We start from the raw sequence: 25,089 nt of genomic DNA, 5'->3' as shown, positions 1-25,089 counted from the left end.
ATGTCATGGCACACGCTGGCCACGAGCTGAGTGCGCAGTGAGTGCTCCTGGTCATCTCGTCAGTCAAAAATGTCGTTGCGACATTTGAGTATTCTTTCCACCTTGTCGATTTTGCGTTTGAAAAATACCTCCAACACGACGCATTTACGCAGCCAAAGTGTGTCTGACAACCGTCTCTGCAACAACTTGAGCGTCGACGGCACCATGGTCTGACACACGAGCCACCGCAACCCCGACCGCTGATCGTCGTCATCCCACCGCCGAGCAACGTCCTCCCAGACCGACACCGGGACAAGAACCAAGAACATCCCGCCGCCGACAATCTTGACTACACCAGCCAAAAAACCAAGCCACCAACCCGCCGGCTCAACAAGCGATTCCCATTCTTCCCTCCCGCGCTCACAAGGACAGGCATCCGACCAGCGAGCGCGCCAGCCAACCTGACGTGTCCAGAGCCGACCGACATACGTCACTCGTAACACCGCTCATCCCAGATCTTTTTTTCTGCGTTGCCAACGTCGACGAATACGTACCGTGTACAACGACCCTTTTCCAGCTCGCCCGACAGCTATCGCACACATCATGGCGTGGGGACGCGGCGGCGCAGGGAATATTGAAGCCATGGAGGCGGAGCAGAGCAAGCGAGTAGCAGATGTGAGTCCCGTCGTCTCAGTCCCGTCGTGGTCGCGCAGAAGGAGAGGGAGAACAACCTTGCGCCCATCACCTTTGCCGAGTCTCCCAAGAGACGCAAGCACCCCAACAAGTCCAGTCAAGCACCCGCAGACGGACGCTGACATGCCACGGCACACATGTAGGACATTGAATCGCAGCACCGCAGAGCCTCGCGCACCGGCTCCATCGTCCCCATCCGCACCACCACCTCGCCTCCTGCCCCGTACGCCCACTCTGGCCGCGGCGGCGCAGGCAACACCTTCTCGCCCGCCGAGCTGGCCCAGACGGGCACCTTTACCAGCACCGCGACCGAGCAGCCGCCTGCGTCAAGCGCGGCGTCGGGCAAGGTGAGAGAGGCGGCGACGGCCACGGCCGAGCCCCCGCCTCGCGACCTGTCCAATTTGGATACCCAGAGCCATTGGTACAACACGGCGACGCGCGGCGGCGCTGCCTCTCCTCAAAATCCAACCTCTGCCAACGGCAATGCCAATGCCAACGCTGCTGCGTCCACGCCTCCGTCCAACCCGCCCACCACCACCACTACAACATCCACCGTTCCGCCCCCCGAAATCCCCATCGCGCGCACCGGCCGCGGCGGCGCCGGAAATTTCGTCTGGTCCTCCTCTCCCAACAAGAACAACGCCTCGTCCTCGGCCGCGGCGACGGCCGACCAAGCCGCCCAACTCCAGCGCAGCGTCCTTGCCGACGTGGAGAAGGGCCTCGCGCGGCCGGGCAGAGCGTGGTTGGGCCCTGGACCGGGCTCGCCACCGCCGGCTGCGGCGACTGCGAATGCGGTGAATGGAGAGGGTGGCGCCGAGGCGAATGGCACCGCTGCCGGTACTGAGACGACGAGTCCACCGCGCAAGGTGGCGGCGCGGAAGGGCTCGTGGGTCGGCGCGGCCGTGACGGGACATGGCCATCATGGCACGACCGCGTCGTCGTCGGCCGCGCCGCCCGCGTGACTAGCCGGCGTACTTGGGACGCAGGAGCGGCGGTGGATTGGGCGTCATCAATCCCGCGGTAGCAACGGCGGCAGTCACGGCCATCGCCTCCGCTCATCCTCGCTGAACGGCGAAGCTGCAGACGACGAGCACGATCCGGACGACGCCGACAGGCGGCTGGAGCAGGAGATACGCGAACTCATGGGCATGAGCGGCGGTGCTGTGGGTGGTGAGCGCACGTCCAAGGTCCTGATTGGCAGCGGCGTGGGGCCGGGCATGGGATTGGGGGGGTTGGGCGAGGGGTGGAGGGAGAGCATGGGCATGAGCAATGGCACCAGCAAGACGCCAGCTGCGGCGAACGCGGTGAAGAGCGAGGAAGAGAAGATGAACGGCCATGGGGAGGGAGCAAAGATGAATGGCGTGGCGAATGGGGATGGGAGTGTGATGGCCTAGCCCACAACCGCAACAAAGAGTTGTTGCACGGACAGTTTGATTAAAGGACGTGGATACCATGGAACCGAGAAAAGCAAGAGAGAAGTGAAAAAAAAAAGACAAGCAAGACGGCTGGTTCCGCAACTCAACTCGCAAGAGGAGGATCGAAGGGGGGAGCAGCGAGGTGTGTGTGTGTGTGTGTATAAGACGGGGACAAGACGTGAGATGCGATGAGACAGACGAGTAGACAGGCATGCATGTTATGATATGGTGTAAGGCGTAACGGGGTTTCGGGGGGGGTGGATTCTTGTAGGCTTTCTTCAACCTCTCAAGATATAGTAGCAAGGATACACATGTGTAGAAATGGACGTGTACATTTACCATTTCTGCAAGTCTCAATATGAGAAGTCTCAAATGTCTGTCCATATCTGTTCTACTGCCCTTGCCCCGTTGCCCATTTGTTCTCTTCCGCTTCTTGTTTTGGTGGTGGTGGTGGCATCATCATCCATCTCGGCTCTTGGCTGTGCGATGCGATGCGATGCGCCTTGTGCGTCGTCGTAAGGAGCTAGCTCTAGAGGACTTTGTTCAACGTGTAGGTAAGCATGGGGTGGTGGTGGTGGTGGTGGTGATGGTGGTGTATGCCAGCAGCGCCCCTTCTTGCCGATGTACGCGTCACCGAAGAGAGGAGGGTCGGTGGGATGTAAGAATGCGGGTGCGTAAGAGCAGAAGGAGGAGGAGGTGGTGGTGGTAGTGGATGGAGAGAGATGGAGAGGGAGAGGGAGGGGGGCCAGAGTATTGGAGAAGAAGAAAAGGCGAGAAGGCAGAGGTCCTGGCATCATAAGAGAGTGGTGGTGCATGGACAGGGGACTGACTGTGAGAGGAGCTTTTTGGTTGAGTGGATTGACGTTGGACATGCTGCTGAACATGGAAATGTTTTGGAGCATGGGAGGTTAGAAAGGGGATGGAGCAGAGCTGGATGGAGAGGGAGGATTTGAAGGTGGAGGATGGTGCCGTCGAGGAGCAATTCGAGGAGACTGAGTGAGTGAAGCATTGAAGCAGGTTCGCAAGGCGGGGACTCCGATGTGCCATCAACATAACTGCCAGAAGGCCTCCAACAACCGCGTCAAGACAGGGCGCTGTTGGCAAGACGGATGGATCAACGAGCATGCAAGCCGCACGCGAGCAGCACCCGGCATACATCACAGTCACAGTCAGTCGCATCCACATGCCAGTCTCGTTGTTTGTTGACCTGTTTGGATTTTTTGCCGGAGCGCCAACTAAATGACGCCCCAGACATGTGTGGTATAGGCAACCCTTCCCATGTATCCTGACCGCACCGCACCATCCCAGACACTCGCCCATGTCGCTTGTAGCCGGCACCCCGTCCCAGACATATCCAGCAGTCGTCCTCTTGTCCCCAGAGCAGAGTAGTCGAGTCTTCGGGCCGTCAATGCAGTGTGTAGAGCGGGGATCATGTCATCAATCAAGCGCAAGCGGTCGTGGTTGTCGCATCAAATCTTGAAGAGAGAAAAAAAATTGGCCGAGTCGAGTGTCGCAGTCGGTGGGTGATGTATTCGACGTCGGAGAGACGTTTACTGCTCGGTCTGGAAGTAGTTGAGGAGGACGGAGCGCTCCTGCGACTCCTCACCCCAGTCCTTGACGACGACGCACGAGCAGTTGACGACCTTGCGCGCGTTGCCCTCGCGGTCAATCTGGCCTGTACGTATCCCGTGTATCAGCAAACCGCCTCTCTCACCACCTCATCTCGGGGCAAACTCACAAAGACCAGCCCACTCGCCGAGCTGCTTTCCATCGGGGACCTTGATGAGGGGGATCTTGTGCTCGGAGCAGAGGGCGACGACGAGCTTCTTGTAGGCCTCCTCCTCGCAGCTCTCGTTGAGCACGCACATGTGGGCCTGGCGGCGGTCCAGGGCCTTGCTGGCCTCGCGCAGACCGCGCGCAAGACCATCGTGGATGAGGGCGATCTTGAGGACACCCTTGAGCGCGTCAAGGACGCTCATCTGGCCGGAGCTGGCGTCCGCGGACACCTCGACCTCCTGCTGCTCGACTTGGGGTTGCTCTTCTCCGTCCGACTGTGAGGCGTGTTAGTGAGGTGGTTGTGAAGGAGGGGAGGAGGGCGCTGCCAATGCTGCCTCGAGAGAGCGCTGTGAAGCTTGCGGCGAGCATTGGCTTGCCCAGTTGCTCATGCACGTACCATTGTGATTGGGGATTTGTGGTGATGTCGAACTTCCTAAAAGGCGGGCGTTATGTGGTAGATTAAGGTATTGTCGCAATGAGGTGCAAACTTTCCGGTGGGCGGTGGTTCGAATTAGGTAAGCAAGGAACAGTGGGCGTAAGCGAGGCTTGGCGCGCTATCGGCATCTCACTACCTACATCATCAACGCTCCTTCTCTGTCTCAGACTGAGACCACCAGAACTAAAATAGGCCAATGTAGGCGTTCAACAGCCACGCTACGGCCAGCTTTGATCCACATGTTCAACGTTATCACAACATCAAGTCTTCTCCGAGTCCATAGTGGAATGCCAGTCTCATTTACAGCCAGCTGAATCTACAATTGAATCGACCCTTACGAGCCCCATCTCTCGCCTTGCCATTTTCCAAGACGAACTGCTAACGAAGCGAAACAAGACAAAGAAAAAGCAAGGCGCGCAGGCAGTGTGCACAACAGCCAATTAAAAAAACGTTTGTATCAAAAAAAAATCTTTTGCAGCATTTCGACTTTTGCGCACTCCGTCCTCTCCAGCAGGCAGCTGAAGCTCGAGGGAGCATGGCGCGCTGGAAAAATCGACTTGCAGACTCGCTCAAAGCGCAATGCTGGCAGACATGGGAAAAGCAGAAACGAAAACGAAGAAAAAAAAGGAGAGGACACCACCCTACGCGGTATCATGCAACACACAAATCAAATAAAAAAGGAAAGTCGCCTTGGTGGTATGTAGCCATTTTCGCACCAAAAAAAGAACGCCCGGGCCTGCAACAACACACACAAAGGAAACGTAAAGCGTCGCTGTACAAAGCTTGGAGAGAGCTCGGGAAAGGGTATGTGAAAAAATCCAGATACTAGGAAAAAAAAAAAGCTGACGAGCAAAAGACTTGATTGTTGTCCTCACATGATGGAGCAGCAGCAGAGGCTCTTCTTGGGCTTCTTGCCTGGCTTTTCCTCTGGAGGCTCGGGCACGCGGATTGGCGATGCGGGGCGCGGTCCATTGGCCGCGACTGGAGATTCGTTTTGAGGTGGCGGAGGAGAGACGCTGGGCGTGAGCTTGAAGCCTCCGTGTTCGCCATTTGGACTTGGGCGGGGCGACCTTTCGGGCTTTTCGATGGGCTCGGGGGAGAGCGGCCAATTGATTTCGTCTTGTCGCTTCTCCGACTTGGGCGTCTCCATCCTGTATTCCTCCTCTTGGGGCTGAACCTGTTCGAAAGCCTCCTTTTCTTGTGGCATGCTGATTGGACTCGAGGGAGACTGTGGCGGCCTCTGCCCAAAGTCAAAGTCGTTGAGCGGCCGGAATTCCTTGTCATACATGTTTCCGACCTTGCCATCCTTCTCCCACTGCTCTTGAGCTATGCGCTTAGCGTGAGTGGGCAACATCTGCTGGTCCTGAGGCAGCCGTGGATCGGGCTTGTACATGGTGGCAATCCACGGCGCTTCGCCTTCGGGGCGGGCGGTTGTTGGACGAGAAGCCGTTCTAGGCCTGGAGCCAGAGTTGGCTCTTTGCTTTTGATTCGAAGCGGTGCGCGGTTTGCTGGCCGCTCTCTTGGTTGAAGTGGGCGTCTTGTTCCTGGGAGTTTTGGCCTTTGTGGGCGAGTTTTTGCTCTTCTTTTTCTCCTCGTCGCTGCCTGTTGACTTGCCAGGATCCGAAACGTCATCCAGCAGGACCTGACTTCCCACGCTACCACCTCTTTTCCGAGTCTTGCGTACCGCAAGTGCTTCTGCAGGAGGCCCGGACAACAGGTTGGCGCTACCACTGCGACTGCGAGGCTCGCCGCCTGATGGACTCGTCGCTGGCGTGGACCTTGGAATTGGAATCTTGGACGTGGCTGGACGCGGGATACGCGAGCCATTGTCGCGATCAGCGCCGTCCACAGGCGAAGATCTATCGCTGGTAGGATTCTCCTGAAACTCGCTGCGTCCAGGTGGAGGCGAAATGGGACTCTTTTCCGCTACCTTGCCATCGTCATAGGGGCTTGGCTCCTTCTTCCGACGCGGAGGCCTAGATCTACTGCTCGACCGACTCGTCGTTTTGGATTGCGGGGGAATAAATCCAGCATTCTCCAGCTCAGTTCTTTCAATTTCCGCCAGCTTATCGCGGTGTATCCAGTGCGATTGGTCTTGCTCAACAGGGTCCAGCTCTTCGCCGTCGGAGCCCATGGTCCGGGTCCGGGTCTCGCCGTCATACAGCTCCAACAAGCTGTCGGACTCGCTTCCCGTGGTTCCGTTGGGGGCGGGATTCTTTCCCAGGGCCTCGACGCGATTCGGCATGGGGTTTGAGCGATATGGCTCTACCGGTTCGTTGCGACGCAACTGGGTGTATCGAGGATAGCCGTTTGGCTGGTTGGAGAGGAGCTGGCGTTTGCCGGCGAGTCTGGCCGACACATCGTGCGACATGTAGGTCTTGTCGTAGAGTGGGTTCTAGAAGTCGGCTATGACGTTAGTCGAGTTTGATCTTGACGCGAATGTCGCAAGCAAGCCGAGGAGAGCAAGCGTGGGAGGAGACGGGGCAAGTGTATTCCCGACGCACCTCATTATCAAGAGGAACCGCAAGGTCCCACGAGCTGCGGTCACCATGAGAGCTGCTCGGCGGGGTGATTGTGGTTACGGCCGGGGAGGGAGAGACCATGGCCATGGAGCGCATTTGGACACTGCTGCAGGAGCAGCACACTTGTCAGGGTGACCGGTGGAGAGTTATGGTCGGAAGTTGGCGGGCTCGTAGGTATCCAGGCCAGAGGCCAGCAGAGGACGGCGGGAGGGGGGCCGACAGGGATATGGTGATGAGCGACCTCGTCGGTTCGGCGCACGCAGTTGAGGTTCCACGGCAGCAGGCGCGAGCAACAGAGGCGGCTACTGGAGTAGCATCTGCGTACACAGAGTGCAGGTCGAGGCTAGAGGGAGAGAGGATTTGTGGCGCTCGATAACCCACGCATGGACAGGCGGTCGGGGGGGAGACGAAGGTAAATTGCACGGGATGAGGTCAAGCGCGCAGACCAGGCGGGTGCTGACGGTGAGAGCAGGACGGCCGCGCGCAAGACGGTGGAGCCGTGAGGAGGGAGGAAGAGTGAAGCTGGCGATTGAATGGGGCGAGGTGTGGATGTCGTCGAGGTGGATTGGTTGTGTTTGGGGGGAAACGGGGCGTTGATGTCGGTCGAGGGCGAGCAGTGGGCGGCGCCGCAAGCTGGGGCGCTCGGGGATGTGATTGGTCGCAGGGGGGCCAGCCGCAGCACGCACAAGCAGGCCGCAATCTTATGCCGCTATAAAACTTTTATTTTTCCTCGTGCCCGCTAATTGATGAGGAGGAAAATTCGGCCAAGTTACCGTCGTGTGATGGATCTCGCCGCCAGCGAAAATCGACTTGGATCCTCAGTCCTCACCGTCAATTCGAAGAACCACGTCACTCGCTCCGGATCGTTGCGAGTCTTGTGCTCAAAAACACCGACAACTCTTATCTCAGCCACTACACCTTGGTCCCTCCCCATTCGGTCATAGACGCCTGAATCCGAGTCGTGCTATACAATACACCACCATCGGTGCGGGGAACGCTGGTCGTCGAGCCCGGATTTCTCATGCGCCTGCTTTTCTGCATCACGACCCCGCCTTGGCCTTGTATTTTGACTGTTGAGTCGTCAGATTGCTCCTTGGTTGCGACAAGCTGCCCTGGTTGGCCTGCCTTGGGTGCCGACGTTGGACAGGGACAGGCCCTCGATCCCGCTTCCGGACTGGTTAACGCATATGCTTTCATCATGCATTACCTTCAACTGCCCGGCCCGATGGCCTTGTGGATGCCGAGTCTTTTTTTGTTATGCGTTTTCTGCCATCTTTTTTTCCAACCAATGCCGATCCAACGTTTGCTTTTTTGGAGGCTGAGAAGCTCTCCTCGCCTTGGTCTCAGGCACCGACACTTGAGTCGAGTCCACGGGAGCAGTCTTTCCAGGTTCTGTCGACTTTCGACCCGCTCGCCCCAAGAATAGCACGCACGCACGCTACAATCCCGCTGGTGCATCCAGCCGTCTGTCACAATGCTGCCCTTCTGCACTCAAGACGTAGCCCACCTGTCACAAAGGCTGCCTGTCAAGCAATCATTCAGGTAGGTCGCCGTCCGCTACTGTTCGCCCCATGCACCCCCTTCCATTTCGGGCTAGCGCCGACGGTTAGCCTCGCGCATGCTCGCCAAATCATGGCGGCGGGCCAGACTGCTCAGACAAGTCCTTCACATGCACCCAACCCAGGGATTCAAGGCCAGCCACAGAAACAGGTCCCAACGGTCTCTTCAGCTCAGCTGTCGCCGCCATGCACGTGTTGGCGACACCACTGACTCCTGGAGCCAAGCCCGTTGGACCGTTTCGCCTTTTTGGAATCCCTCTCCTCCACTATTCATGAATCGGCCAATTTATTCGACACCAAATGGTGCCAAAATTGGCATCAAAATCATCTGCTTTCGTATACGCATGCAGTCGGGGTGCAAACAATCAACACCTGGACCATTCCGACATCGTCGTCCGCACCAACCGCGACGTGCAGGTTGGCCGAGAGATGATCGATTTGCTGGAATGCGGGCAAGATTCGTCAGTTGACGTCACGTCGCATGGCCGTGGACGCGTGGGAAAACAAAGACCCAAGACGTCACGCGACGTAGCTTGCATTCCTGAGATGGCCCCCTGGAAACGACAAGCGGGCTATAAAATTGCGGAGGGCATCTGTTTCTCTCCAAGAAGCAGCAAGCTTGAGAATGGAACCATTCACATCCGGAACCAGACACTCTTTGGCCTGGGAGTTTGGGTGGACTACTACGACCACCACGTACTTACCTGGAATGCCAACGCCTGCAACGTGTAAAGCTTCCCCTTCCCCTCCAAAGAGCTGCCGCTTTGCCCCCATCATCACCGCATCAAATCGCTGCCCATCAATGAGTCTTGCTGCAGCACTACTACAGCCTCTTCGCTCGTCGAAGAGCTCCGAAGATGCACATTGCCCCGGATGAGACAGTTGATTCTCATCAGTGTACAGCATCCTTGAACCTGGCGAGAAGGAAAAACAGAGAGAAAAGTCTTTGTATATTGGAGTGTGTCGGACAGTCGGGTTGACGAACCAAAGGCTTCTTTTTCTGGCCCATATACGGTCATACACGCTGCCTTGGCTGGATGCAGCAGTAAAGCCAGGTAGGTGAGTAAGATTTTATACCCGCAGACGTAGGCACTAGACTGGAACAAGCCCCTTGGAGGCCAAGCGGGCAGATCACGAGCAGAGGCAAGTCAACAAGCAGGCGAGTCATTCACGTCAGGGGCAAGGCGGGGTAGACACATGCGCGAACAGCGTTGTCACGCGCCCCCTGGCGCCGAAAGCGCAGATCGTTTGGGTATAAAAGCACTCCACCCCCTTGCTTCTTCTCTCTCTTTTCATGCTTCAACAAGTACAAACGCCACTGGCTGACTGCGAGCAGTTTGCTGAGCTACTCTTTGACAACCCAACATGGCTGAATCCTCACTCTTGCGTCCTTTGTGCGCCCCCTTCGCCAGGCTCACTTGCGGCTGGAGCTCCCGGCATCTCTCGACTTACTCGGCGCAGTAGATGGACGGAAGCAAGCGGAGTGTGTTGACGCCAGTCTCCCTTCCGCCGTAATGTTGACGAAGTGCTGCATCGATCAAAGATGATGGCCGTCTTTCTCTTCAACGCCTGCGCCTGAGAAAGGCGCGGAATGGCAGGACTGAGGACCGCCTCGGCCGAAAAGAGTACGCGTCTTCTGTGTCCACGAGAAAGCCAAAGAAGTGGTTTCGTCATCGAGTTCGGGGTTGCCGGCAGTCGTTTGTTCGCAGTTTTGTCATGGGCAGGCGACAAGTGCTGCACCGGACACAGAAAACCAAAGTCAAGTCGAGGAAACATCGAGGATTTATATACCCCTACCCTCCGGCCTGTACACGCTCACATGCGCGCTTTAGGCAGCGACGTCACGAGGACTGATAAGTGCCGCGCCGCTGTGGTTATTGATGACTGTTTAGGTGCTAGCTCAAGCTGACCCCTTGAGGCCGCTTGTCGCTTGTCACGCGCACGACTAAAGCGTCGAGGGCGGAGTGGAGGAGAGGAGTGAGTATAAAAGAGTCCAAAGTTCGCACTGTGGATCTTCTGCAGCTAGTCCCGCTTTTCGAGCTCTTGAGATACCAAGTCCAATGGAAGGGACTGTTGTCTCCTGTCTTGGAAAACACAAGCGGACCACTTGTAGCCGCCGGACAAAGTGCAAACCCTGTTACACTTCGTCCGCGTGGCCCGTCCTCCTTTCTTTACCCCTCTTATCCACGACCATCTCTGCTGCTGGTGTCGCATCTGTCGGTCCAAGATGATTGAATCTGATGATATGATTCGCCGTCGACTGGAAACGATGATCAGCGGCGTGGTGGGAAAGTGATGGACGAGGCGCCCTGGATATGGTGAGAAGAGAGACGCAGGAGCTGGGGCGTAAGAGGACCGAACAGGAGTCACGAGGAACCACACAAAGAGACAAGTCAGATTCGTTTGAAGGATTCATTCCAAGACAACGACACAGTAATTCGTTGCGCATACGAAGCGCTCATTGTCGATGCCCGACCGAGCTGCTTGACACAACAGAAACAGCAGCAGGAGAGGAGTTTTTATACCAATCTTTGCCGCTAAAGCTTGTCACGAGCTCGACTGCGCGCCTGGCATGTCTGCCGCGCATGAGCTGCCGCATGACCAGAGACAGTGCGAGTGGAGTATAAAACCTCCTCGTTCTCGTCCTCAGCTTCTCTTTTTCTCCTTCAGTGGCGCCTTGTGCTTGAGGTGCGATATGACTACCAAGCAGCGCACTTTGTGCCCTTTCGAAATCCCAGATCTACACACTGTTGGGGGGTCTCGGCTTTGGTGCCACGCCGGCTTGCTTTTCCTGAAGCAGCTATCCACTTTCGCAGCGGGCTTGGTGGAGTACTAGGAAGCATTGCAGCAACGAGGTTGATTGATGATCTTCTTTATCGAAAGACGAAGGAGAGGGGCAGCATTCCGGATGAATGTTGGGATGTCAGACTCGACACGAAGACAAGCACGCGGTGCGATGGGCGTTGGCGCAGCACAACTCGCAGTGTAGTCTATGCATATCAGAGTGTTCCCAAAAGAAAGAACAGTGATGTTAGCTGGAACTGGATAGCGAACCAAGTCGACTGGCTCGAGGCTGTTGTGAAGAGGAGTAGGAGAGAAGGTGAGAGGCATTTATACCTGTCGGTCTACTCCACTTGATAATTCAGGAGAAACCACGTGGGCGCCAACCAGCTTAGGCAGCGGTACCAATGACGTGTAAGTCGCGTGTCCGCAGTGTTTGCCAATCAGCGCAGCCCCTGAAGCATAGACGCCGACTCGATGAGTATAAAAGCACTTGCTTTCCTTTTGCAGCAACAGCACATCTACACTGTCGAGAAAATAATGCGCCTAGAGATCCCACTTGTGTGCTTGTCTCGACGGAAATCTTCTACTTCTCGCCATCTCTGTCTTTTGTTCCATCTACGGCGCATGAAATGGGCTTCAGTAGTTCAAGCATCAGAATTTCAGTCCTGCGACGTAATGGGTTCGTGCTGTACATGTAGCATGGCCCGCGTACATTGCAGATCTTTGACGAGATGTGGAAGTGTTGATGAGCGATCCAGGGGTTGCGAGAGGAAAAGCTTGTAGTTGCAACGGGAAGAAGAAAGAAAGTAGATTCTCCACAAGGAGACACAGAAGTTTTATCGCAACATTGCATTAGTATTTTCGAAGTGCAAGCTGCAAACTGCAGCTAGAACTCAAGCAGGAGGGAGGTTTTTATACCTGCGCAACTGACTGAGGTCCGCCGTCATCCGCTCAACGGCGACGTTAGAGCCAAACAAACCACGTCACAAGACTGATTTGTAGCCATCGAATCCGCATTGGGAAGGCGTGCATGGCCGCTCTTTCCTCGCACGAGCCCCTGACACCTAACGGCGGCGTATAAAAGCTCTACTGTCTTCATCTGTCGATCAACCAGGAAATTGCCGTGCTCTCCTCATTTGAGAAGTCGACAATTCAAAGGAGACTGACTTGTGCTTTCCCAAGTGGTACACAACAACCACTGGAGGAGTTCTGTTTGTTTCTACACATATGTTTGCGTCCAGCGCGCCTTTCGTTCTTTTCCATCGCAGACACCTATTTTGGCCAACGCGCTAGAGAAGCGCCGCTTTTCATCCCCGCTTCTTGTCGATTCTCAGCGACGCTGAAAGATGCCGACACTGCACATCACTCTAATACCGCAATCTGGAATCCATCCACGCCCAATCAGGCGCTGATACTACAACATCAAACACAGGTGCTGTGATCTGGGAGCCGCGCGCGGCCAAATCAGGTGCCTGGCCTGCAACATTGAACGCAGGTGCTGTGAATTGGACGCCGCGCAGCGCCGTGCGCTGCCGAACTAGACGCACTAGTATCAACTTTGAACGTAGGCTCTGTGATCTGGGAAGGGTGATGGCTGGTGATTTCTCATGGTGGCGGAACAAGTGATACTGGGCATGGCTTGGAGAGAGCTTGCCCCTGAGTCGCGATGGAAGAACCCCACGGAACGCAAGGAGTCAAATGTTGTCGTGAGCGTTTTTCCCAAGTGTAGAACAATTCGATTTTGTCGACCATCGTGACACAGGACGTCGCGCTCTGCCTGGAGAAGAAGGGGAACGAGCAGCATTTTATACTTGCCTCAGCCGCTCAGTCCCGGATGTAGCATCAGCGGAACAGGTCACAATGGCTCCTCAAGAGCCAAAGTCAGTTACGGGAAGAGCTAGGTCAGGAGACCAGATCTACTGGTATGCGCGGACTGCTTGTACGATCTCCTGGCCATTGCGTATAAAACCTTTCTGTCTCTCCCTCCATGGATGCGTTGATCCAAGGCCAGCATCTTCCTGTCGGCTTCGGGCCCGTTTTGAAGAGCCGGAGGCAGTGCACCACACTTTCTGGGCCTTACTCATTACGATGACTCCCAGGGACTTGTTCTCTTGTTCTTGGTGCCTTCTTCCTTCGTCTCTGCATCCAACTCCTGGCTCGGCGCTGGAACCTTCATCAACTCTCTGCCGTGCTGACCCCCTTCCAAAGAAAAGTCGTGATCATCAACACACCGCCATATCGTTGCCCATCGGAACACGATGAAGCAGCAAGAGACAAATCTTGCGCAGCTCAAAGATGGACCAAAAGGCAAAAAGCGAGGTGCGAGCGGAACAGACAAGGACACAGTCGATGGTGTCTACGGAGGGTAAGCAGTTCATTGTCAGAATCGTTGCATCTTTGTGATGACATCATCCTCCCGCTTGACTGAAGTCGAGAACCTGCAGGCCAAAGAGGCACTCTTTTATACCTCCAAGGTAGAGGTTCGGCAGACCTCATGACCCAGAGAACAAGCGCTTCCATGGATCACACATTTTGTCTCCACGCGCCATGGAGGAACAGGTATAAAACTCCGCTCGATCTTGTTCGTCAAACCCAGCATTCAAGCAACCTGGGAAGCCACGAGTGAAAGAGAGAGGTACAGAGACGGCACACATTGAGCTCACTGTCTGGCAGGTTCCTCGCAGCAGCGCCACTTCAACGGACCCATACACTTCTCTCCTCTCTCGTCTCTCTCCTCCCTCCCCTGCCCACCCCCACCTATTCAAACACAGCCCCAGAGGCGTCAAGAATCCACCACGACGCCGGACTTCATCACCGCCGGTTGTCAGCTTCCTCCATCACAATCACATGGCAATTCTACCATTTCCTGACCCACGTGCGAATGAGACAGACGCATAAACTTCTGAATCTGATGAGGCGCGGGGAAGACACAACAGTGAGTGGGCATTCAACGTCTTTTCTGTCTGGGACGGTTCTGAGCTCGAAAGCTGTGAGGAGCTGAGGGCTTAGCGCGAAGTGGCCCGCCCTGAAGTGACTGGTATGTTGCGTATGTGTTGAGGGGACAAGAGGTGATGTGGTAGCGATTGACGAGGGGTTCGGTGTCTGGGTTTATGCGTGCGTGTTGGATTTCTCAAAATGGCCATGCTTGAGTAGGTAGCTTGGACCATCACTTGCGTCTAAGATCAGCAAGAAGCATGAACGCAATGGAGAGTGATTTGTCCTTTTTAAAGTCTGGATTGATTCCAATGTCGATTGATTGAAGGGTACTACCTATCCATCTTGAACTCCTTTTCAACTTTGCCCCCATGTCCAGGACGGCGCTCTTGAGCGCTCTGAACCCATTCCACCCTTACACTCAACCATTTGCAAACCCAAACCCCAGCATCGTACTCAACGCCTCCACCTTATCTCATTCCATCCCATCCGTCCAGGATCTGGAGAACTCCCCTCCGCCTCTCTCCCTCACCGTCCCTTCCCCCCGCCAACCGCCAAGCCTCCTCCTCACCCCTCTTCAGTCCCTCCCCCACCTTGCTCGCGGCCGCAACAACGCTCCCCCACACGCTCCCCGCCATGGCACCCACGCCCGTCCCCTCGCCACCATCCCCATCCAATCTTCTCTCCTCGGCCGCAGCCACCAGCCGCTCCCGCTGCGCCGCCGTGCCGTCTGCCGCGTACGGATTTTGCACGTAGCCAGGTGGGTGCGCGAGGTTTGTGTTGGATGTGCTTGCGTTTGGGAGTGTGGGTTGTGGGATATTGGAGAGGCCGGGCGCGGCCGGAGGTGAGGCTGTCACTGGGGCAAATTGCGATGACGACGAAGGCGGTGGTGGTGGAGCGCCAAAACTCAGCGTTGTGGGGCCGGCGTTTGCGTTGGGAGGAGAGTACGAAGATGTCGACGTCGTGGATGGGTGCGTGCTGTGCGTGGCGGCGGCATTCATGGTAGGCGGAGGGATGTTGAATTGTGGAGGAGGAGCAGTGACGTTGCTGGTACCGGGTATCGATGATGCTGCCGCCGTGGGAGGAGCCGTTGCTGTCGCTGTCGCTACGCTTGGTGCCTGGCCCGGCTGTGGAGGAGGCGGACCGCCGGACGCAGCAGCTGAAGGAGCTGGCTGCGCTGCTTGGGTGGGCGGTATTGGACGGGCGCCGGGTTGAGGAGCGGGTGGCGACGAGGAGGTGGAGGACGTTGTAGGCGCAGCTGTCGTCCGCGTAGGAGGTTGAAGCTGCTCATCGGTGGCGGTTTGTGGAGTGATGCCGTCTGGCTTTGCAGCCGCCGTTATTGGAGCGTTGGAGTAGATGGGAATTGGCGGCATGTTGATGATAGAAGTTGTCGAGGCTCAGGTTGAAGGTGAGGAGAAGGATGAGTGATTTTGTCAGTAGTTGAAACGTACAAAGAGAGGAGGCGTTCCTTGCAGCTAGCGAAGCTTGATGCCTGTTTAGGCGATGACGTCGCCGTCACGTGACAGGAGCTCATCTGGGGAACAGCTTGGGGACTCCGCAGTCTTGGTGTCAAGCCCAGGAACGAGGCTCTCGTGCGGCACCACGGAAACACCACATGCATTAGCTTGACAGCAGACATGTCATCAAACCTCATATCATTCTATACTGCCTTTTGCCGAGCACCACCAAGTGCCTCTGCTTCAGACATTCTATCAGCAGAAGCACCCAGACCAGTCGTAACAAATCGCGAAGAGGGACGAGCGAGGTACAAAGACGAAAAATTTGCCCGATAAAGTACAAGATGCTTGAAAGCAGGGATATCAGAAGCCGTCCCCAGCTTTGTGCTTTCGTTACCACGAACAAGCGAACCTGAACGTGCTGCTCTATCCACTCTCAACTACTACTTCTCATCCCCCACGTCTATCCTCAACCATTGCCATTTGTTTGGAGCGTCTTTTTAGATCGCTTATTTGAAGGCCTTGCCGAAGAGGAGGAGCTGGACCTGGTCGTAGATGGACAGGACACCAGCACCGGCGACACCACGGAGAATGTTGGCACCGGCACCCTTGAAGAGCGACTTGACACCCTCCTTGGCGACGATCTGCCTGGCAGCGTCCATGGAGGACTTGTACTTGACGGCCTGTTTTGCTGGTTACTATCAATCGTCGCAGAAAGAATCGATTGTACTTACCTCACCAGAAGTCATCATCATGCGACGACGGATGGTGTCGAGAGGGTACGAGGCGATACCGGCACCGGTGGTGACGGACCAGCCGAGCAGGAAGGAGGCGAGGAAGTTGCCCTCAAGAGGACCAACGAGGACAACGGGCTTGATCGAGTCGTACATGCCGAAGTACAGACCACGGTAGACTACGATACCAAGAACGGAGGGACCGAAACCACGGTAGAGACCAGCGAGACCGTCAGAGGCAAGAGTCTTGCGGTAGACGTCGACGAGACCGTTGAACTGGCGCTCTCCACCACCCTTGGCGGACTTGGCGTCGTTGGCGAGACGGGTACGGGCGTAGTCGAGAGAGTAGACGAAGAGGAGCGAAGTGGCACCAGCGGCACCACCGGAGGCAAGGTTGCCCATCATCCACTTGGCGTAGCCGTCACGCTCCTTCTTGTAGGCGAACATGGACTTGTAGGTGTCGCGGAAGGCAAAGTTGAGGGCCTGGGTGGGGAAGTAACGGATGACGTTGGCAGTGTTGCCACGCCACAGGGAGACGATACCCTCATCGGCGGCGGTACGCTTGAAGCAGTCGACGATGCCGTTGTACTTGCGGTCGAGACGACCGGCGCGGATCATCTCATCCTGGGAGGCGGTCAGGCTGGGTGCACGGTGAAGCGGACGTGGCCGCAAGAATCGCCCGAGCGATTTCGGGATGGCTTACCTGGTTCTGGACCAGAAGCTTGATACGCTCAATGGGAGCGGCAGCAGTCTTCGAGACGGCGGCGGAGACACCACCCACTATTGACAGTCAGCATCAATCCATCGGCGCAAAAGTGAGGTCCATCAAAGAAACATCAACAGGCCATTGAGGCTCATTGAAGGATGACGGAGAAGCAACTTTGGGGCAACGTACTCAAGAAGTCAACAACGAAGCCCTGAAAGCCTTGTTGTTAGCACACTGCGACGATAACCGAGAACGCCCCAATCCCGAACAGCTGGCCACATCCACAACACCGCGCAGAGCGATCCAAAGCATCGCGATAGACGGCGGCGGCGCGGTGAAGGTGTTGCGAGCTGATTCGAGATGCGGGACGATGTCAGGGAGGAGAGGAGCTTACGGGCATGCCCATGACGGACTGTCGTTATCGTTAGCTTTGACCATGAGTGAGCGGGGGATTGACGGCGGGGAGAGCTCACCTTCTTGCTCTGAACGACCTCACCGTCCTTTGCCATTTTGCCGGTTGATGGATGAATCAAACGGAAGGGGATGAGTGGAGAGTTGATGGTGTTGTGGGCGAAAAGGTTGGGACGCTTATGTAGGAGTAGGAAAAGGGCTGCACGGCGCAGTTTTTTCCTGGCCCGAGCGCTAGCGTGCCAAGATCCTCGGAGCAACTCGGTTGGGCGAAAACATGGCCACGCAGCAGCAGACGCCGACACCATCAACATCTCTGTTTCTTATGCTCTCACGAAGATACCCATTTTCTAACGCCTCATTCAAGCCTCACCTCTCCCGCCGCCATTGCAATCCTCCCGCCCGTCATCCTCTCGCCCGGCTCCTGCTACTGCATCGTCGTTTGGCTACTACTCCCGATGTGGCCCCAGGCCCCAAATAGATTGCCCAGAATGGTCTAGCTCCGGCTGCCACCAGCGGCAGCGGCAATCCTCCACGCCGCCCGTCCGCCATCCCACTTATCCTCGAGCTTTGCTACAACTCGAAAGGAGCTGTCGCCAGTGTTGATTCTCTCAAACTACGAGACCAATCTCATTCTCCAGCTCGTGGTCCGTCGCCAGGTCGACTGCAAGCTCGTCGCAACCAACCCAGGCACGCGCGCTTAACCGCTCTAGTCGACGCTGTCCTCAAACAGGATCAGTCCAGACTCTTTTCCGTCTTGCTGCTGATTCCCCAGAAACGTCATTCGCGGCTCCAGATTCTGCACCCCTTCTCAGCTCGCAAGTCAGGAGAGGTCCCATTTTAGTCACGTGTCCGCCTTCCGCTCCAAGACTCTGCCCTACGGACGGTGGACTGATGATCTACGATGCTCAAAAGCTAAATGAGACGTCGAGCCGCCAAGGTGATGATGCTGGCAGAATGTTGTTGAAAAAATTGACGTGGTTTTCCGAAGAACAACAGGTGTCCTCGCCCAGCATGACATCACTGCTCAACTTGACGCAAAAAGTCCCTGTGTGGCTGCCTTTAAGCTCAAAAAGTTTCATCATGGCACCTGTTCGTTTCACTTCGTCAGCTGCTGCGCGTGCGTGGTAAAGGGGACCAGCCAGTCCAAGGTCTGCGCGCGGAAAAAATCCCAGTTGGTCCCTGTCTGTGTGTCAGGCAAACCGCCCGGCGACTGTCCGTCCTGAAGCCGAGTGACGAACATGGACGACCTTGGTTCTACTGGCCATGTGTCGAACATGTCCAATATATCAAATGGCATCAACGAATGTAAGATTTCTGCGGGACAAGATGTGGCTGTCATCGGCATGCCACGGAAATGTGTAGATACCCTTTCTACACGCACGGAAGCGGCAACTCAACGACAGTCGATGGGTACGGTAAGCAATTGTTGTCTTGTTCCTGCTTATTCTCTTTCAATGCTGCGGCAACATCAAGGGCCAAGACGAAGCAATTCGTACCTACGTCTAGTATTAGTTCTTCATCAGCAAGAAAGAGCTGCCCCAACACCAAAACCCATTCTATTCGTAGCTAACGTCAAAGACAATCTTGACGGCACTACTCAACGCATCAGTCGAGACGACTACTCCAAGTCGTGTTGTGTTTCCCCTTTTGCCATCACCAAGCCAAAGTCGCCCACAACAGCAAGACTCTTTCTTTTCAACGCATGCAGTAGACGATGCCAGCCGCAGCATGCTGTAATTTTTGAGTGCCGCTACCAGGCCGCTATACAAAAGTATCGCAGCAACAGTCAAGACTACACCATGTGGTCGAGCCTTGGTGCGTGAGCCGGAACCTTGCCCAGTTCGGAGCAACACCAAAGACCCCGCCCTCCGGTCAAAACAATACAGTTTGGGAATTAGAAGTACTCTTTTGGTACCGACTTTTGTCGAGGCTGTCGAGTACCAAGCGCTTCTTCGTCCAAACCCCAACAACCATATCCTCAACAACATCGTCACTGCGCCACCTTTGCACACCAGACGAGTATAAAGCATCCGGTCGCCTTTACTCAGTTTGCTTGTCTCCTTCAGCACAACATTACATGTCCACGGCATTATAATGCGCAACATGACCACCTCCACAGCTCCCTCCACGCCGCTCCTTCTCACCAACGCTCCACCCCGCCAACCTCACGCCCAGGCCGTCCAGACACGTTCCTCGCCATCCAGCATGCCGCCCAATAACAACAACGACGAGCTCTCGGAAGAAGACGGCTTTCGCCTTCTCTTGTCCTTCTTCAGCTTCATCCTCACCGCCGTCATGCTCTGCGTCTCGGCCTACTCCACCGACTATCCGTCCAGGGCTCCCCTGTTTTACATGGTCGGCGCCGTGTTGTCGATCATATTGAATCGGGTCGACTCGTTGATGAAGAGGGGAGACGAATGTTTTTGGGTTCTGGCCAAGGTGGCGCATGATGTGCTTCTTGTGGCGATTTTCATCCATGGCTTTTGGTAAGTGTGGCATTGCTTCTTGTTTCGTGGTGGTGGTGGTGGTGGTGGTGGTGGGATCGTGGAGAGGACAGAGGGGTTGGAGGAAGTGAGTGCTGACAGAGACGGTTGTGTCTAGGGCGATGGGTGGACATCGCAGTCAGTAAAGCTGACTTGGTCGATCGAACCACCACCCTTCCTCCATCACGCACCAGGCGTGGTGGTCTTGGCTTGGTGTCGGAGCTCAAGGTAGCCCAGGCTCAATGATACCAAGAATCTAAAACAAGCCTATACACCATAAGGACAATGGGAGGGATTGCGAACATGAAAATCGGATACAACACGAAAGGGACAAGCAAGAACGACGGCAGGCTGAGATGACTACCTTCATCATGGAGGTGTTGGATCAGCGGTTGATAATGATGAGAAAATACAAGGCTTGCCACCACGCGTTCGAATTTGTCTCTTGTGCTGATTGTGATCTTTTCTTTTCGGTCTATTGGTCAATCATTTTGGTCTTTGGAAGTCTCACTGACAAATCAACCTGAACGATCAAAAAGGTAAATCTCACGACCTTGGCAATGGCAAAGCTTTTAGACAAACACTCACTGCCCATGTTGACTTCAGTGTGCAAGAGCTCTCATCATCTCGACGAGATGTCAAGTAAGGCTGACGATATCCACATCTTCGTTGGCTAGATCAGCAACAATCAAAATCCACTCCCCACCAAACCCCTGACTGCATCCTCAAGAACTAATTTGTCCTGCAAGCGTGCTTAAAAAGCAAAAAGGCTAGCATCTTATATTCGAAAGCTTGTCGTTGCTTAGAGACGACCGCCATGTCTCCCCTGCGGTACGTACCAAAGGCAACTTCCCCATCCAAACTCAACAACGGATTTTCTCGCCACGCCCACCACCACTGCGCCACCTTTGCATGTCGTCCTCGGCACCCCCAAGCTAACATTGAAGCCACAGTCTTCAACTGGTCACCATGCGCAAAGAGGTCACTTACACCACCACTTCATCGTCGCCTTCCCGCTATACTATACTATATTATCTGTGGGTGCGTGCCGAACTCGCAAGAAGAGCGACAAGACGACGACAACGTGCCAAAGCGACACGACCCCAAAAGAGCACCGCGGATTCTTCAACCCTTGGACCCCTCTCCCCCTTTTTCCCCTTTCTTGTATGTCTTCAGACCAGACAGAAGGAAGGAAAAAAAAAAAAAAAAAAGGATCGATACGAAGGGGGAACAACAACAAACCTCATCCACCATAAAGACCCACCCCTTCCTCCTTCATCACGTCTGCTTGCCCCCACTAATCCCCCGACCGATTTACGTCTCCTACATAGGCATGCAGGCATGTATCTATCTTCTTCCTCCCCTTCCCATGTCCATTCACTACACACGCTGGTACCACTGTGGCATTGTATGAGTTGCTCATCTCATGCCTACGCCTGCAACAACAAGGATCCTGTACATCACTACATCGCTGCATCGCTGCATCGCCACATCGCTGCAGAGTGCCACACACACACATACCCACCAACGCCCGCCCTCTACCAGACAGACAAATTGCCGTCTTCTTGATCTAGCGCCACACCACACCACGCCGCTAGGGACAGATGGATGGTGCATCATACCATACCATACCATACCATGTAGTCCTTCCTCCTCATCCCCAACACGTGGACGAAACACCAAAATCCCCTTTTACCGGTACGTACGCAGCCGACGCTGCGAGATTCGAGCATAGCGGCAGTTCTGGTCCACAGATAGTCCACACTCCACACTCCATCTCCACGTGTCGCAGAAGAGGAGGAGAAGGGGGCCAAAAGGGGCATGGGCATGGGCATGGCATGTCAAATCTGACGGATAACGTTGAGCTCGGCTAGGTGTATTGATGGGGTTGTTTGTTTGCGGCTAGGCCGGGTTTTTATCCTACGTGTGTTGTCGACGGTCGAATGAATCCACACGCAAGTGCGTGCGGGATAGGTAAGCAGTTTTCTGCTCTCGTACAAAGTTGTATCAATTTCCAAGAGACAACAGACAACTACAGCAACCGCTCTTTGCAGAGCCTAAAGGGTGCTCTCCTCAGCTTCCATTGCGTCCCTGCTCGCTCGCCTACATACCTAGGTATACGCACTCACTTACGCCTGCGCGCTCGCTCGTTCGCTCGCTTCATGTTGTAACTTTCTGTACCTTGGTGTAGCAACGACAAAAAAAAAAAAAAAAAAAAACGAATGGAATACCTTAGGACGGACAATGATGGGTGGTCATAAAACATGAGCAACAACAGACAACGACAACAAACAACGACAGAGAGAAGAACGTAAGCCTTCTCCACGTGCGTACATCATGGGCAACATCGACACTCGACACTCGAAACTCACAGCTCGCCACTGGGTACATGCCTACCGCTCCACCACGACCTTGACGCCCGGCAGCCCGGCCAGGAGGCCCTTCATGCCGCCTTCGTCTGGCCCCTTTTCCGCAACAGCGCCCTTTCCAGCTGCCGGCATGACGGCGGCAGTAGCATCCTCGCCATTGACGCTGTCTTTCCTCTGCTCCAGCGCCGCCCCCTTTTCCACAACGCCCTCACCTTCCCCATCGCCGCCAATCTCCTCGTCCGCGCCCACCACGCCCGCAACGACGCGTGCCAACACCTTGACGCCGACGTCCTCGCGGACGAGCCAGTGGCCCGCCCGTTCAATCACGACGACCGCGCCGCCCTTGCGGCCGACGTACTCGGCGATGCCTTCGAGCGCGAGCCGCCAGTCGAACGCCACGTCGCCAGCCCCAACAACCACCGTCGTTGGCGCGCGCAGCAGGCCCCGCGGGCCGTCGCCTGCCGAGTCGAAGAGGGACGCGCCCACGCTGAGGCTGCTGCGGCGGCGTGCCGCCTCGAGCGCGGCATGACTGTGGCCGTTGTGGCCGTGTCCGCCATTGTTGTGGCTGCCGCCATTCTTGCTGCTGCTGAGCGCGCCGAGGGCGCCGCCGGCGCTGGAGCGTCGACGTCGCGGCGTCGAGCCCGCAGACGAGACACTCGCGCCTCCTCCGCCGTTTGTCACGTCGACGGGAGAGACGGCGCGCGGCAGGAACGAGGATGACGGCGAGTGCGACGTCTGCGGCGAGACCGAGGACGTGGGGTCCAGCGCCGAGAGGGACAGGATGGTCTGCAAGCTCTTGGTCCAGCGGTGGACGCCCACGCCGTCGCGGTAGTATGCGGTTTGGTTGAGCCAGGCGAGGGTCGGGGAGCGCGCGCGGGCGGCGACCGAGGGGGCGTAGGCAAGTGATGATGCGGACGTGTCTACGGATGTGGTTTTGGTGTCCGAGGAGGAGGACGATGACGCCGTTGGAGGAGCTACGCATTGCTCGGGGCCAGGACCGAGAGAGCTGGCGAGGGCTTCGGCCGTGTATGTGGATTTCTGGGACGGCGCGCTTTGAGCAAGGCCTTGCGCCGCGACGGTGTGAACGACGCCGAGATATGTGGTCCCCGTGAGACGAGAGACGATGCGGATGAGGGGGACAGGAAGGCGGAAAGCAAAGATGTAGCTCGACTTGCGCAGCTGCGAGAGGATTGGCTCGACGGTTCGAAAGGCATTGCGCAGGAGCGTCAGGCGCAACGGCTCCTGCATCCACGTGTGGATCATGCGCTGGGCAGAAGCAAGGCGGGTCGACATGTTGTTCATGGCGAGGGGCGTCTGGATCATGTTAGCACACCATTGACGTCGTCTCTGCCGTGGCCGGAGCTTACAATTGGCGCGCTCGTCAGGATCCAATGGTCTGCGAGCTGAGGGGCCTCAGAGGCAAGCCTCGAGGCTACAGCCGCGCCCCAATCGTGCGAGACAATGACGACCTGACCGCGGTCATCGTCCTCCTCCTGAATGCAGCGCTCGCGCATGCCGAGCACAAACGCCGTCACCGTCTCGAGCACATTATCGGCATCGTACACGGGCAGGCTGTCGCTGCCGCCAAAGCCCGGCAGGTCAAGCGCCACGTAGACCGTCTCATTGTCGAGCTTCTGGCGCGTCAAGAACTCGCGCCATAGCACCCAGCTGTCGGGGAAGCCGTGCACCAGGATGACGAGGTTAGGGTTGTTGCCGGGATTCCATGACGAGACGACGTAGTGGAGTTTGACGCCGGCGTCGGTAGTGAAGAAGGCGTGTTCGAAATTGGGCAGAGGGCTGGCCGAGAGGTCCCAGAAGCGTCGCCTTGCTAAATGTGGTTGTCAGCAGTTGTTTGGCAGGGGAGGTCTTTTTTTTTTTTTCTGGGGTTGAGGGGTCGGCAAACGAACCGGCGGCTAGTTCCTTCTCCGCTTCCTTGGTCCGCCGACGCAACAGGGAACCGTCCACCAAGGCAAACCAGAGCCAGTACAGGGCCGCCAGCACGCCGTAGCCAAAGACGAGGGCGTTGAAGACGTGCTCCAGACGAGAATCCATGGCGTCGGACGGTGTCGGCTGACGAGTGCAGAAGGTGCGAGGAAGAGGAATTGAATTGGATCAATCAGTGGCAGTCCCAAAAGTCGGGGTTGATAGCAAGCATCCGGAGTGCTGGATTCGCTCCGGGTCTTGGAAGTCCGGGGCAAGCAGTTAAGTAAGCGCAGCCGCCGCGTGTCGAAAGAGAGGAATTTGATCAACCGACGACGACATGCAGGAGCTCGCCATTCCGTCACGATTGAGAAAAGAGCAGCTGGGCGCACGGGCCTGAGAAAGGGGAGAGAGTAATGGGGGATGCCCGGACGGAGGCTGTGAGGTCAGAGGAGCACTGCAGCCAGTCGGCACCATCCATACCTCTCCCCGCACCCACCGCTTCTCTTTGTGAGCTTCTGATACAGCAGCACAGCAGAACGCCAGATCGCCGCTGCGGTGCCCGCACATGACTGGCTCTGCTTGGTCCTCCTGACAAGACACCGTCCGCATTGGGGGCATCTTAACCTGCTTTTTCTCGTGCCGATCCAGCGCTGGCACCCGCTGCAGGGCCACGCATCACGGTTGCACCCTTCAGCCGCATCGTGCGCCATGAGCAGCCATAGCCCTCTTGAGGTCGTGTGGTGGCAGTCTTTGCATAATGTGTAGAGTAGTTGTAGACCGTTGCATCGAGACAAGAACGCTGGACTGGACAAACCACAAAAAAGACAGCACAAGACGCCGTCGTTAGTATACGTACACTGCACAGAGCCCAAAAGGGAAATCGAAACATGCCGTAAAAGTCATACAAC

At 56.2% G+C, this 25,089-nt stretch overlaps 10 protein-coding genes across 10 annotated transcripts; 5 read left to right on the top strand and 5 right to left on the bottom strand.

Annotated features, from left to right (window-relative positions):
- The first annotated feature begins 418 nt into the window (after positions 1-418).
- On the top strand, positions 419-1,681 carry BKA78DRAFT_2564 (uncharacterized protein). Its single transcript, XM_066885083.1, has 2 exons — positions 419-654; positions 816-1,681. Exons 1-2 carry the CDS (start codon positions 583-585, stop codon positions 1,632-1,634), a joined length of 891 nt encoding a protein of 296 aa, XP_066748736.1. The 5' UTR covers positions 419-582; the 3' UTR covers positions 1,635-1,681.
- Positions 1,682-2,455: 774 nt separating this feature from the next.
- On the bottom strand, positions 2,456-3,509 carry BKA78DRAFT_358275 (uncharacterized protein; the record flags this gene model as incomplete). Its single annotated transcript, XM_066892345.1, has 1 exon — positions 2,456-3,509. A coding segment is annotated over one exon (792 nt), but the record flags the coding sequence as incomplete, so codon positions are not given.
- Position 3,510: 1 nt separating this feature from the next.
- On the bottom strand, positions 3,511-4,462 carry BKA78DRAFT_2539 (40S ribosomal protein eS12). The gene is made up of 3 exons (XM_066884854.1): positions 4,261-4,462; positions 3,826-4,138; positions 3,511-3,762 (listed from the first exon to the last, which is right to left on the bottom strand). Exons 1-3 carry the CDS (start codon positions 4,261-4,263, stop codon positions 3,638-3,640), a joined length of 441 nt encoding a protein of 146 aa, XP_066748734.1. The 5' UTR covers positions 4,264-4,462; the 3' UTR covers positions 3,511-3,637.
- A 687-nt stretch (positions 4,463-5,149) lies between these two features.
- On the bottom strand, positions 5,150-7,020 carry BKA78DRAFT_2525 (uncharacterized protein). Its single transcript, XM_066884743.1, has 2 exons — positions 6,804-7,020; positions 5,150-6,694 (listed from the first exon to the last, which is right to left on the bottom strand). The coding sequence occupies exons 1-2, from the start codon at positions 6,915-6,917 to the stop codon at positions 5,171-5,173; spliced, it is 1,638 nt and encodes a 545-aa protein (XP_066748733.1). The 5' UTR covers positions 6,918-7,020; the 3' UTR covers positions 5,150-5,170.
- A 4,447-nt stretch (positions 7,021-11,467) lies between these two features.
- On the top strand, positions 11,468-12,031 carry BKA78DRAFT_2508 (uncharacterized protein). Its single transcript, XM_066884604.1, has one exon. The coding sequence runs from the start codon at positions 11,639-11,641 to the stop codon at positions 11,945-11,947; it is 309 nt and encodes a 102-aa protein (XP_066748732.1). The 5' UTR covers positions 11,468-11,638; the 3' UTR covers positions 11,948-12,031.
- Positions 12,032-14,697: 2,666 nt separating this feature from the next.
- BKA78DRAFT_301106 (uncharacterized protein) lies at positions 14,698-15,593 on the top strand. Its single transcript, XM_066887328.1, has one exon. It carries the CDS (start codon positions 14,883-14,885, stop codon positions 15,102-15,104), a length of 222 nt encoding a protein of 73 aa, XP_066748731.1. The 5' UTR covers positions 14,698-14,882; the 3' UTR covers positions 15,105-15,593.
- Positions 15,594-15,612: 19 nt separating this feature from the next.
- On the bottom strand, positions 15,613-17,661 carry BKA78DRAFT_301102 (mitochondrial ADP/ATP carrier BAC82547-penicillium chrysogenum). The gene is made up of 6 exons (XM_066887327.1): positions 17,469-17,661; positions 17,390-17,407; positions 17,185-17,206; positions 16,993-17,069; positions 16,290-16,913; positions 15,613-16,238 (listed from the first exon to the last, which is right to left on the bottom strand). The coding sequence occupies exons 1-6, from the start codon at positions 17,502-17,504 to the stop codon at positions 16,065-16,067; spliced, it is 951 nt and encodes a 316-aa protein (XP_066748730.1). The 5' UTR covers positions 17,505-17,661; the 3' UTR covers positions 15,613-16,064.
- Positions 17,662-18,583: 922 nt separating this feature from the next.
- On the top strand, positions 18,584-19,354 carry BKA78DRAFT_2424 (uncharacterized protein). The gene has a single exon (XM_066883930.1). It carries the CDS (start codon positions 18,645-18,647, stop codon positions 19,227-19,229), a length of 585 nt encoding a protein of 194 aa, XP_066748729.1. The 5' UTR covers positions 18,584-18,644; the 3' UTR covers positions 19,230-19,354.
- Positions 19,355-20,134, top strand: BKA78DRAFT_2425 (uncharacterized protein). Its single transcript, XM_066883933.1, has 2 exons — positions 19,355-19,892; positions 20,008-20,134. Exons 1-2 carry the CDS (start codon positions 19,501-19,503, stop codon positions 20,033-20,035), a joined length of 420 nt encoding a protein of 139 aa, XP_066748728.1. The 5' UTR covers positions 19,355-19,500; the 3' UTR covers positions 20,036-20,134.
- A 1,953-nt stretch (positions 20,135-22,087) lies between these two features.
- On the bottom strand, positions 22,088-24,719 carry BKA78DRAFT_375622 (Alpha/Beta hydrolase protein). Its single transcript, XM_066892807.1, has 3 exons — positions 24,166-24,719; positions 23,626-24,086; positions 22,088-23,572 (listed from the first exon to the last, which is right to left on the bottom strand). The coding sequence occupies exons 1-3, from the start codon at positions 24,308-24,310 to the stop codon at positions 22,283-22,285; spliced, it is 1,896 nt and encodes a 631-aa protein (XP_066748727.1). The 5' UTR covers positions 24,311-24,719; the 3' UTR covers positions 22,088-22,282.
- Positions 24,720-25,089: the final 370 nt, after the last annotated feature.

This window comes from Phyllosticta capitalensis, assembly GCF_038381095.1.
Source record: "Phyllosticta capitalensis strain CBS 128856 chromosome Unknown BKA78scaffold_1, whole genome shotgun sequence".
NCBI classification, from domain to species: domain Eukaryota; kingdom Fungi; phylum Ascomycota; class Dothideomycetes; order Botryosphaeriales; family Phyllostictaceae; genus Phyllosticta; species Phyllosticta capitalensis.
Note: the sequence above shows the minus strand (reverse complement) of the source record. Positions and strands in the feature narration are given on the sequence as shown.